The 13,585-nt window shown below is 46.8% G+C and overlaps 1 protein-coding gene across 3 annotated transcripts in view; it reads right to left on the bottom strand.

Moving 5' to 3' along the window:
• Window positions 1-13,585, bottom strand: part of NRXN3 (neurexin 3) — a 1,543,117-nt gene that overhangs the window by 1,470,861 nt on the left and 58,671 nt on the right. For all 3 annotated transcript variants that reach the window (XM_041758643.1, XM_041758640.1, XM_041758644.1), the window contains exon 2: window positions 7,839-9,248. In XM_041758643.1, coding sequence (XP_041614577.1) covers window positions 7,839-8,547 — 709 coding nt within the window. In that variant the 5' untranslated portion in view covers window positions 8,548-9,248. The remainder of the gene's footprint in view (window positions 1-7,838; window positions 9,249-13,585) is intronic.

The raw sequence follows: 13,585 nt of genomic DNA on the forward strand, positions 1-13,585 counted from the left end.
ACATTTCTAAACACGTCCTCTCTCTACCCACTAGACACCCTAGATGCCTCCCCCTGCCTTCCCAAATGATATTCCTAGACGCCCTTCATCCTCTACACTCCCTGTCCATGGTTCTTCCTGTCCTGCTGGTTATGAAACGAAGGAAAATGTGTCTGTGATGAAGGGTCATAGGTCACCAGGGACTCACATGTACAGCCAGAGCAACATTGCTGTCAGTGGGCAACAAGTCTTAATGGAGATGGATCCACAGCGATGGGGCTGGAAGCTCATGATACTGGAGATTCCTTAAGAAAAAAATCACAAATACAAAAGTAGGTACGGCACCTTGGAAGGGACCACGTAAGTGAGGATATATGAAAGGTCTTGTTTTGTGGTGAATCTGTCTCTGTAATAATCTCCCCTCCCCCACACACAAAGGGAAAGAGAAGAATAAACACAGAGAAAGAGAGTTTGGTTTTGTTATCTGTGAAGACACTCAGAAGGCAGCAGCAGAGCAAGAAGGAGTCAGACAGGGTAATCCAGGAAGTCCACTTTTTACCGCCAACCCTGGGTGGGGTGCTGGGAATTCCTGGTAATTGGGGAAACCAAAGGTAAGTCTGAAGAGGTCATGCTGTCCGGCGATGCTCCAGTGCGGTGTGGCTCCGTGCAGTGTGCTCCAAATGCCTCGAGACCCTTGGGTCCAATCCCGTCACTTCACTTCAAACCAGGGTCTTGAGGGTGAGAACTGACCACTCAGATACATTCATTTCATGCTCTCCCATTCTCTCATATCCTCTCTTTCTGTCTGTCTAGCAGGAGCAAGACTCCCGGGACTGGCCAAGCTGATAACCTCCTACACCGGGAGTTTGACATTTTGCTTATCACCAGCATCCAGGGAGGCAACACTCCATTTCACGATGGAGACACAGGCCATTTGTGTTAATGAAGGGAGCCTAGGAGCAGAAATAAAATGCCATGTTCAGGATCTGGGTTTTCAGGTCCTAGAGATACCTGCCAAAGAGCGTACCCTCATACAACAAGCTCACTGGCCCCTCACCTCGGGTGTGGGTCTCCTCATCTATTCAGTGGGATGGCAAAGCCTGCCCTACCTGCCTCATTGGGTTTCTATGGGGGCCAGAACACCACAAGTTTGCAAAGAGCTCCAAATACAGTCCAAGAGGCACAACCATTATCAGTGACTCAACGCTCTTAGGCAGGGGCAAAATGGCAACAAAACTGGATTCCCCTCCTTTTATCTCTGCTATTTCTTAAATCAGGATGAAAGAAAATGGTGAAGATAGGGGTACTCACAGGGAAGCTTCAAACCTTCTGTGAAAACAAATTCACACACAGTTCATTCTCATAAGCACCAGATAAAGAGCCCAGAGTCAGAACTTGTTCTTTCCCAGAGTCTATGTAGATGAGTCTATACACTTCATCTCATGTTGTGTTCTCAACAACTCCATGATTTAGGATTTCTTATCCCTGCTTTGCTGCAAGGCAGGATGGTATAGTGGTTACATGTGGGCTCTGAAGCCAGACTGCCTGGGTACAAACCCCAGCTCTGCCTCTTATTAGCCATGTGACCTTGGATAATTATTTAACTCTTGCCCCTCAGCTTCCTTGTCTACAAAATAAGAATAATAGTGTGTCGAGTGGCTAATTCCTACAAAGCAGTCAATATAGTGCAGGTATGGAGCAAGTACTCCTTGAATGTCAGCTGATATTATTAATTATTATTATTATTGATGAGACTACTGAAGCTTCCAAAACCTTCTCCAAAGACACACAACTTGTCAATAGACAAGCCCAGATTTATGTCCAATCTTTTTCCCTCCATAAGCCATGCACTTAACACCTATACTAAACCTTGTTCAAGTTTCAAATTTCTCTGCTCCTCATTTTCCTCATCTGTAAAACGAGGCTGGTGAATGATATCAACCACACAGGAGTGCCGTGAGGGTTAGATGAAACAATGAATATAAAACACCTAGGTTGTCAGGCACATGGTGGCATTTAATAATATCAATACTGGGATCCCTGGGTGGCGCATTGGTTTGGCGCCTGCCTTTGGCCCAGGGCGCGATCCTGGAGAATCGGGATCGAGTCCCACGTCGGGCTCCCGGTGCATGGAGCCTGCTTCTCCCTCTGCCTGTGTCTCTGCTTCTCTCTCTCTCCCTCTCTCTCTGTGTGACTATCATAAATAAAAAAAAATAATATCAATACTAATATCATTATTATTTTTATCCAAGGAAGGGTACCTGACCCTCACAGCTCTGCCCTAAAGCCTCTTACTCCATTTCCACCTCTGGGCCTTGTCACACTAGACACGCACTGCATGGCAGTAAGGGAGGGCATGTTAGTCCTATCCTCCAAGCACAGCCCATACCCCATCTCTTCTGTCCTGTGAAGGGGGCAGAGGACCCAGCTGATGGGCAGCTGCCTCAGGAACTAGAAAGCATCTTTCCAGGGCAGCCTGCAAAGGGAGATAGGGGCCATGAAGATAATTAGCCCCCAGTGCTGGGCCTGTGGTGTCTCATTACCAAATGCAAATGCAAGCTCACGTGCCACTTGAAGGCTCTTGGCAAAATGCCTATGTGACCCCAACCCTGCTGAATTTGGACGAAGCATTTACCCAGTGTCCATCCCCTTTGCAGCCTGCAGCTGGTGTGCGGACTGCAAAGGGAGAAAGAAGGCTGTTCTCACCCCACTGAAGGGGGAACAAGGAAAAAGGGTCTTATTTCTTTAAAGGAGGCAGAGATGCTACTGGGGAGGGGGGGTATAAAAAAATTGCTCTTCCCTCTGCAGTTAAAAGAGGGATAATTGGTGCAAGTGGCGGGCGGCTGCTCTGTCATTTAGCATACAGCATACCCAGGAAATCTCACTTGGTAATCAGGAGAAGAGGAGGAAAAAGGAGCAATCAGACCCCTATTCAGGCTCCGTTTAGCGACAGCCCCTGCTGGCTGGCTGGGCTGGTCCCACCTAACGCCTGAATGCTGGGTGGGAATCAAGTCTCAGAAGCCGCAGTTCTCCTTTGTGCAATGTTGTAAGGACTTGCTTCTGTGCTACCGTCTCCACACCAGGGAGAAGGATTCTGCAAGGAGACAGTCTTGACTCTGATTACTCACTGCTTCCCCTGCAGCCCCCCTCCCATCCCCAGGCCACGCAGGGTTGACACAGGTTAGAAGAACAAAGACGTGTTACAATTCAGGCAGGAAGTGCACAGAGGAGGAGGGGGGGGGGGGGTCTGTGTTTTTACACAAATGCCCAGAACAGAAGGATCAGCTGGGCCATGGTGAGTACCTTAACTACAGCATCCTTTGTCTTTGGCCCTTGGTAAATCCTCAGGGGCAAGCAGTCTCTTGGTATATACCATTCCATTCCAGTTCTGGCTTTGATAAATGGGGGAAGAGTCACAAAATTCTCAATAAAAAAGAAAAGTAATTGAAATTCACTTTCAGGAAGGCATACCAAGGCCACACAGTGGTGTTGAGTCATCAATCCAATCAACCTGGGTAGGGTGTCAGCTTCAGACAGCAGGAGGGATGGGAAGGGGAGGCCCTTGGATACCATTCGACAGTATACTTGTAACAAGGCCCTGGCCCCTACCACCAACGCCCACCACTATACCTCACTGTAGGATCGCAACACTGGAAAACTTGAGCTGAGACTCAAGACAGCAGCTTCTGATCTGGGCATCTGCCCAAGGCAGCAGGAAGAGATAGTAGACAATGAACTTTGTTTTTTCCCGACTAAATAGGACCTCATGCCTCTTGACCACACAAATGGTATGTGACGTAGGTAGACCCATGTAATGAGACTTGGAAGGAGAAACCAACAGGTGATGCTTTCTCCATATCTTTCCCTGACTGACTCCATACTACATGAGCTCTTCAGTAAGACTGGTACTGAAATGCACACACCTCAGGAGAGAATCATTTCTTCATGACCATAAGATTGTTAAGAAATTCAATACATGCACATTCATAACTAAGAATGGTTTAAAAATAAACAATCAATTTTAAATGTATTTCAAGGTAATAGTAAACTCTCAATGACCCATGAGGGGACGGGTCTCTCGGGGGAGCTCAGGAATCCCTCATCATTGCCCAGTGAGCTTCCAGGCCACCCGTAATGGGACAGACTGGGCTAGACCAAAACCAGTGAATATGCTGTGCCAGAGCTGGACTATAGTCCAAAACAGATATGCATAATTTTAAAGTCATTATGAACTACTTGGCGCTTCTTCTGTCCTCCAAGACCCGTACTAAGAGGGTAAGATTAAATTTCAACATGAACAAGTCTGAAGTTGAGCACCAAAGCATTTTATTTATAAACATAACACCTAGAAGTAAAATTCTGGGACTTCTTCTCCATCACATGCCAGAATGTTCCATGTGACCATTAATTAGGTTGGGAGCCTTGGAATGAAGTTTTCTCAAGTAGGCTGTGTGGAGTTCAGCCTGCAGCCAGAGTGAGTAACATTTCACCACATGAAAGAAGACACTGAGTCCACAACCTCTGACTTCTTGGCCCAACTTGCTCACACAGCTATCTCTGGTGTCTTCTGGGTCTTTCCTAGAGAAGATACCCAATGGGGGATCAAAACAGCCCAAAGCACATAAAGGAGATGGGCCCATCTGTGCATTCTTCCCAGGGTGCAGCATGAAGACATTTTGTAGCCATCATGGCATGGAAAGCCAGACAGGCTAAGCAAACATCAATGCCGCTGGCATGCTAGAAGCTAATGGACCACAGAGAGTGCCTCCAACAGGCCCTGACCATATCCATCTGAAGCTGCAGGAGCCCTCCCAGCTCTTCCTGCTCTTGAACTGCTAAAGCATGAAGTACAAAACGGATCTTCCATACTGGGTGCAAGCCCTCATGCAATCAAATTCAAGTCCTATCCTACAAACTGGGATAATCAGATGCCTAGCCCACAGCACTAACCGCTGGGAATAAGTACCCTGGTTTCAGGTCTATGATATGTTCAATTTAAAGGGGGCAGGGAGGGTAATGGATGCCCCATACTACCCACTTCACCATGTCATCTTCAGGAAAATGGATAAGCATTTGTTTAGGCTATTTTTACTGTTTTGTGCAGACCTACTTGACACTTAGCAGCTACTGTAATTTTTTTCCCCTTAATATTTTACAGATGACTGCCCCTCCCCCAACCCCACACACCTCTGCCTACTATCTAAGAGTTAACTATGTGTGGAGAGAACAGATCTTTTCTAAAAGCCTGTGGTGTGTTTTTTTGTGACTGATTAGACACAATGACAAGTACCAGGATCAACAGGCTCCAAGTTATCAACAGTCAATTCTGATACCTCCCTCAACAACCACCCTCACCTCAACCTTTGCACTGCTCTGTTCCAAGCCAACCAAGTGTTACTGTTACTACAGAGTTCATTTACTCTATTTATGTATCAGGAGAATAAATGAGCTGTGCTGTGTGTTTCCCTTCTTCAGATAGAGGTATCAATCCACAGCAACTAGATGATCTGAACCCTGCAGAAAGAACTATTATTGAAATATCCATGTTGTATTTAGCTATTAAAAGATTGACTGTCTACAATCTGCTCTAAAGAAATGCCACTAGAGACCTGAAACACTACACACACATACACACACACATACACACACACACACCAAAAGAGAGAAAAGACAAATTGTACACATACACAGTATAGAGATTCTTCCTTCAGAAAAGTGCTGATCCAGACCTGCCCAGAGGAAATGAGTTCTTTTTAAACACAAAAAATGCAATCAGGGGTAATCAGCAAGTTAACAACACACTTGCAAACACCCTAGTCCGTAGAAAGGAAGAATGTCAGCTTTCAATGCAAGTTCTGAGAACAGAACAGATCCTTTGGACGAATGAGAAAACAAGTGATCATGTCAGCGTCTTCAGGCAGAACTTTCTCCAAAGCCAAGAAGCTTTGGAACAGCAGTCAGCTCCAGAAGGCACCTGCTTATAAGAAGTGCTTCAATAACCACATTCCCAAAGTGGCTTTGTGGGTTGGGGTTGCCTCGGCTCCTCTTCCCCATCCGCTTTTCCAATAGGCTCCATGGGGAAAAAAGAAGCCAAAAAAAGATGGCATGCATGTCTTGAATCTCCCTCTCCTGCAGCCCATCCACAGGAAGGAGATGTATTGCTCAGCGCAGCCCAGCCAAATAAAGTAGCAGCAGAGACTTGGGGAGGGTTCCTGCAGGAGCCTCCATACAACCTATAAAGGGGCCCCCAATAAGACCCCTCAAAGTATCCTCGTCTCCAGCATGTATCACCTGTGAAATAAACTGTTTTGATTTGTAAAAAATTTAATAGTAGTGACTAAAGTTCATATCAATTACAACCTGCTTTAGGCTGGGTGGGCTGTTGTGGGACAATTTCAGGGACATCTGCATGTACCATATTTAATTACAAACTGCAAGGCAGGGGCCTCACCAGAAGGAAGAAATCCTGGGAGTCAGTGCTGAGACACTCCTCTGATCCCACCTCCCTGACCTCCCTTGCCCTATTGGTTCTTAATCTCAGCTGCACAATAGAATCAACTGGGGGAGTTTAAAGATATACAGATGCTTGAATCCCGCTCCCCAGAAAATTCTGATTGAATTGGTCCATAGGGTGGCTCAAGAGTTTTTAAACTTCCCCAAGTGATCCTAATATGTGCAGCCATGGTTGAAAACTATTGTTCTGCCCTATACCATCGCATCACCTCCATGGAGAGAAAATGAGATGGCAACACATTTCCAGAAGAATCCAGGATTTGACTCAAAAAGAATAGGAGAAAATCAAATTTCTTTACCTCTTCCTCATCCTAACCTCCCAGCACACATATTCCTATGGTCAGTTCTCAAATTCTTTGTCACTTCAACACTTCCTCCTGCTCAGAGGTAGGCCTTCAGTGAGTCCTGGCGTCTAGGAATTGGGATTTTAAGTATTTGTCAAAGTGGAGTCTGGACCACTTCTCTCACATCTAATCCCAGTTGGAATTCAGTGAATGAAATGAGAGCAGTCTAAGCCTTTGGGCATGAGTCCCCCCTTCACTCTCCCTAGAAAGTTACAGGTGAACTTGGGAGTCTCTCCAAGGCTATGCTGAGTATTGGCAGATCCCTCAGGGGCTTAGCTAGACAAGAGTCCCGTCAGTCTCTGTGCCTTCCTGCACCATTCTCAGTACATGGAGAGGTGAAAGGAGGACAGGAAAGAAGAACCTCATATGAAAAAGCTTGCTGCTAGAATGAGGTGGTGAGTAGGCCCATCCCCAGATGCCTCATCCACCCTGAAGACACTTCCCCCAAAGACTGTGGGAGAAGGAGCAAACGGAAGGGCTGGGAAGACAGTGGGCCAAGCATGACCTACAATCCATCTACCCTCATTCTCCTTTGCATGGACATTCTTCATACTGGGGGTTAAGATGGAAGTGATGGGGAGTTTCCTAACCATTCCAAGTGTCCAACTCTCAAGGGATCAGGAGGTAACCAGCCATTTTGCCCATTTCTGTTGGATTTCTTGCTCTACACTGACCCTACTAAGCTGTGCTGCAGTAGAAGGGGCCAAGTTGGGGCACATATCCAGCAGTCCACTCCATCTAGCCCTTTGATTACAGCCCAACATTTAAGTAAAGAGCCCATGACTGAGCAGCCAGGATCCTCTTCTTGCTGAGATGTGGAGGGTTTTCCATTGAAGGCAATCAAAGGATTTCTACCACCTCCTCAGGGAAAGGAACCCAATTATCTAATATGTAACTAAAGATGTCCTTCAACAATAGCATTGGTTTCTATCAAGGGTCTTGGCCCTCACACAACCCAGTGGGTGGTCTCTAGTAAGAGAGGGCTAGGGAAGAAAGTCTTACCTTCTGAGCAGAGCTTGCCACCATAGCCAGTGGTAGAACAGTCACAGGTAGGGTGGCCATCCAGGAGAAAGCAGATCCCACCATTTTCACAGGGACGCTCGCCACAGGGTTCCTCGGCGTCCAACTGGACACCCTGGCTCCCCAGAAGCCGAGGCTCTGAGTTGCCATACTTGAGATCCAGGATTAATCCTCTGAAGCCCGGCATGGCCTGTACTCCATCAAGGGTCAGGGCAGAAGGTCGTATGTCCGAGGGGATTCCTCCAAGGAACAAGTCACTGACCACATCCATGTAGGGCCGCTGGGGCTGTAGCTCGGCCGCCTGGCCCTCGCCATCAAGCACCAGCACCGTGCGCAGGTGGTCGCGGCTCACCATGACGAAGTGCCAGCTGCTGTCATTCACCTGCTTGTTGGACAGCACAGAGGTCTCCGCACAGTCCATGCTGAAGCGGAGCTGCACGCGGCCATCCACCAGGGAAAGGCAGAGGAAGTCACAGACGCCACCATCATCCAGGTAAAGGAGCAGCCCCGTGGAGACGTTGGTCTTGAACTGGAAGCTCAGGTCGCTGCGCGTGCTGGCATCCCAGCGGAGGTAGCGGGCCCACTGGTTGGGGAGGCCCATGAACTCGAGGCCCAGGCAGAGGCCCAGCAGCGACCCCAGCAGGACGCTCACCTTCAGGGTGAAGAAAACCGAGTGCATGGGAAAGCTCATCGTGGCTGCCAGGTCTGAGCCCAGAGGAGCAGACTGGCAGGGAACGGCCCTCAGGGGACGATTCCCCTTGGCAGCGGAAGGAAGAGAAGAGGAGACAGGCCAGGGGACAGAGAGCACACAAGACGAGATGAAGGAGGCACACACACAAATATCCAGAGGGTGAGGAAGAAGGAAAGTGAACAAGACGGCCCCAGACAGGCGCACAAGCAAGAAATTCAATAAAAAGGCAGAGGGAAAAGGCAGCAGAAGGGGGGGGGGGGTCAGGTGGGAGAGTGGGGGACTAGTGTCAGGAGCAGTGTCTTTCTCCAAGAAAAGATCTCAGCTATCCATGTGGATCCGGAGGCCTTGATTCGAGGAGGAGGTGAAGGTACACGGCAGGTGGAAGCCTTCAGCAATGTGCTCCTCCCGGTGGACCCCCACACACCCCAGCCAAGGAGGCCGGGGAGAGGGCTGGGGTGGGGGTGCCGTGATGGAGGAGGCCTCAGCAGTGAGGTGAGGCAGGTGAAACACAGAAACAGGCCAAAGACCAGCCCTGAGGTTTTACCTCCTAGCAGTGGGGGGCTGCAGGGAGCGGGGCAGCCCAAGGCTGAATGCTCAGGCACAGCAGGGCCCAGGGCAGAGCCGAAGCAGCTTCAGGCTTCATGGTGCGGGCCAGAGGCAGTCCTGCCCATAACCTGCCTCCCAGGACTCCAGAAAAGGACCTGCAGGGAGAAAGGGGGTAGGCAGAAAGAAGAGAAAGATTAGGGCAGGGGCACGAAAATATTGCACCTTATTTCACAAATATTGATAGATTGCTGACTACAAGCCAGGATATTCGAATGATTCCCACAATGCCTAGTGCAGGAAGAGAGGGAGAAATAGGAGAGAGGGGGAAAAAGTTAAAAAGGAAAAAAATAAACAGGAGAGAGGGCTCAGGTTCTTCCAGAGCCGTGGCAGGACCCTGAGCTCAGTGCCTAATGATGCACAAGGTTTTTCCATATGCAAAAATAGTATAAAACTCCCAAAGCCATATCAGCACATTTTTACAATATCACATCACAGGGTCACATAGCTAAAATTTATTGTTAAGTGCTAATATTTTATGCACTCAAATGCACACACATAATTTTAACTATTTAATAAAAGGCATGAAATGATGCAGATTTCTTTTTAGATTTTTTTCTTTTTCAATTTAACAAACCAATGCCTGGGTATAGGCAGCCTAAGACAGATTCCCACCTTTAAGTTTTTGAAAGAAATACTTATAAAAATCAGCAGAAATAAATTAGAAAGTGAGTAATGAAGAGAATAACTGATCTCTTAATACATGTTGGTGAAAAGTTCTCATAGGAAAAAAATGTGTTTTGAGACTTAAAGAAAAGCTGTGCTTGAATCCTCGTTGTTTTATGTGGAACTTTGAGCCAATTTCTTAAGCTATTTGAACTTTTATTCCTTCCTTGATAAAGCAGAAGAAACTAGTTTCCTTTTAAGATTGGAGAGAGGATACAATGAAGTCATGTATGAAAAGACCCTAGCATGAGGCCACATACATAGTAGGGACCAATAAATACTACATTCTTTACTTTCTTATTTCTAGATTGAAAGGGATGGGTAAAAGAGTCACTGATGTGTATCTGTATGTGTGTGAATGTGTGGATGTCTGTGGAGAAGGGATAGGATTATAAAACCATAAGTACTTTTTAAAACCATAAGTACTTTTTAAAAACTACAGAATGAACAAGAAATGAGCACAAACCTAGAACATATTACATATATTTTATACTGGTTGGAAATGCACCAACACCTAGTCGAGTGGGTCATCTAGATGTTGAAGGCAGACTCTGATCCACTGAGCCAAATGGAGACTTCTTGGTTCACGTAAGAGCAATGAGTATAATTTCTGAAAGCTGTGCAAATTGCTGCTTATTAATTGATACATTTGATAATTCATCATAGTCTCTATTAGACCATTACTGACCACCATTTTTATGATGACTGCATTAGCTAGTTATTACCCCAGCTTTGAAGAAGAAAATGTTCCTTAACCAGGAACAATCATCTATTCCCACTGAACAAACAAACCAAATCAACAAGAGGTTGATTAAATCCAGTGCAAGAAAAGCCTTTATTCTATAAAAGGTTTTATCCAAGTAGTGTTTCCCAAGTGTGGCATGGGTACCTCCTGTAGCACAAAAGATGCTTAATTGGAACACAGACACAGCAGTGTGGAAGTGCCAAATCATATGGGCTTTGTCAGAACCAACTCTTAAAACTTCAGACATCTTTGAGCTGGTTAAGGTCACTTTGGTAGCATGAAATCAACTATGCTAGGAGTATTTACACCATGGAAATAGTCAAATACCACAAATCTGAGTCTTTGAGAAAGTGAGATTTAAGGAAAGCCTTGAAAGAGAGTGAAGGAATTAGCCATGGGAAGAATGTTCCAGAAGTAACAGCACAAAGCTTTAAGAGTGGAGCAGGCTGGTATGTGTGGAGAACAGCAGGTAGGCTGGTGCTGTTAGAGTAAAGAGTGGAAGACATGAAGCCAGAGGTAGATTCTCAGGTCAGGACCCAGTCTCTGTGAATATGACCATTGTATGAGGTGAGGTATGCCCACCAAGGCAAAAGGTAACATCCTAGGGGGAGAGGAAACCCTGGTCTGAAAAGAAGCCTCCTGGTTTCAACAACTGCCACATTGACATATATCCTTAAATCAAATGGTTGAAAAAGGCCACTTTCAGGGAATGTGCTCAAAGGACAGCTGCTCCTCTGTCCCCTCCCCCCCCATCATAGGTTTGATTTAGATAAGTGGGAAGAGGCAAGAAAAGAGGGAACAAGGCAGGTGTGAGCAGAAGGAATAAGCCTCTTCTAGGGGGTACTCTAATTCTGGAGTTATTGATGAGCCAAGAATATAGAAACCACATGCCCATAATGGAGTCCAGGATGGATAAGCCCCAGAGGCTTGGGACAACTTTCTCAGTAACAGTACCCTGGCTGCTTCACCTCTTGGGGGAGCATCCCTCTCCACTCCCTGTCCTGCCAGTTTAGACCAAGGAGTCCATTGGCTGATAGGCAAAGCCTCAGATGGCCAAAGCCAGTGAGGCCTTCTGTGGGAGGAAAAGACACAGAGATGGAGGGCCCAATATTATGGATGAGTAGGGACATGAGAAACACTTGAAACATCCAGACTGGTCTATACTATTTATCAATTTACCTCTGAGCCTCTGAAAGTCACTTATTTGTCTGTATAAATTAAATGATTTGCTCAATTCAATCTGTTTATTGAGCTCTGATTCATTCCAGACACTCTTCTATCAAAGCAGAATAAGAAATCATTCCTACCCTCAAGGGCATCAAAAAGTAGTAGGGTCAAGTGTGCTTCAGAGACACAAAGCACAGTGACAAAGAGCCTAGACTCTAGAAGCTTGACAGGAAGCTCCCTATGGGCAGGGTCTGCTTCACCATGGTGCCTGCCACAGGGCCTTGGCAATGAAGTGGGAGCTCAGGAAACATAGGTAGAGAATGGAAATTGAAAACAGATGCTGATAAACATCTGTGTGGATCATCTGACTTCTGTTCAATGCAGTGGCCACAACACCACCCCACTTTCTATGACGACAGCAATCCTGAGTCCCCACACTTTTCTGGATGCCAACCTCTGGATGACCCCAAAAGGCAAAGTAGTACATGCCTAGTGATCTGAAGAAATTCAGGAATTAAGAACTAAGCATCCCAGGAACATTCCCCTATAAGGAGGATCATGGGAACTTTCCTAGCCTGTTCTGGGGTAATGGCTCCACCCTGCCTGCTGAGTCTCTCACATCAGATTCACATTCCTCCCCTCCAGTCCAGAGGTATGTCCAACACTGCAGACACCAATGTCCTCCTGCCTGCATTGAGGGAGATTCAAAAAGGCTGGCTGTGGGACACCGGAGTGATTCAGCAATTGAGCATCTAACCTTGGGCTCAGGGTGTGATCCCAGAGTCCAGGGATTGAGACCCACATTGGGCTCCCTGCATGGAGCCTCCTTCTCTGCCTATGTCTCTGCTTGCCTCTTTCTCTCTCTCTCTCTCTCTCTCTCTCTCTCTCTCTCTGTCTCTCATGAATAAATAAATAAAATCTTAAAAAAAAAAAAAGGCTGGCTGAGGAAAACCAAGTTTTCTTTGCCACAGGTGCTAGGCAAAATCTGATTTCAGGAATGGTAATATCAGAATTGGGTTTATCTAGACTCAACACCCTATGTCCTGCCCTTCCATTGCCTTCTTGGATTGTGGACATTCTCACGGCCTCTGAGAAATTTCGAATATGGCCAAAAGCTAAAGATGACCTTACATTAAGTAGTACAGGTCTCAAGCCAACCGCCCTGGTGTTTATTCTAGCCTTCTCTAGCCTTCTAGCAGAGCTACACAAGGCTCAAGACATGGGAAAATGGGAGCAGGGACCCCTCTCCATCCAGTCAGCCAGCTTCAACCCTGTCTTGAGTCTTAGGATGGCCCAGGTAGCTGTAGGTACAGGTGGCTTGCCCCAAGACCTGCACGGAGGGCCTGGGCTGGTGTAGAAGGGCAAATGCTCATCCGTTATGTGGGAATCTAGCAGGAAAGTGAGTGACATTACCTAATTGCTGGCTAGTTTATATAATTATCAAATGGCACACTTTTTACATGGGGTCAACATCTTTGCAAATGTCTCACAATCGGCTGCTTGGGAGGCAGGCTGGCCCCTCTCACAACTCTGACACGCCAGCTATATGCCATTGGCCTCGCTTGGAAGAGCTGGCTGCCATTTTCTCTTCCCACTTGCTCTCTCCAGTTCCTCTATTCTCTTGAGACAGACCCAGGAGAAAGTGGGGCCTGTGTCTAGAACCAGGATGGGTGTGTGAAGACATGATGATGACTTTCCTCATGCCTAGCACTTGGTGGTATGCCACAGTCTCCAGATTGGGCTTGCCATTTTTCCCTTGAGAATTCTCATCAGCTTCCTTCTTACTCCCTTCAGGAGAACCAGAAAATCCATATAATGGCTTACTATTGGTTTTACTCACCTCCTCTCTTTACCACA

This window comes from Vulpes lagopus, chromosome 6, assembly GCF_018345385.1.
Source record: "Vulpes lagopus strain Blue_001 chromosome 6, ASM1834538v1, whole genome shotgun sequence".
NCBI lineage: Eukaryota > Metazoa > Chordata > Mammalia > Carnivora > Canidae > Vulpes > Vulpes lagopus.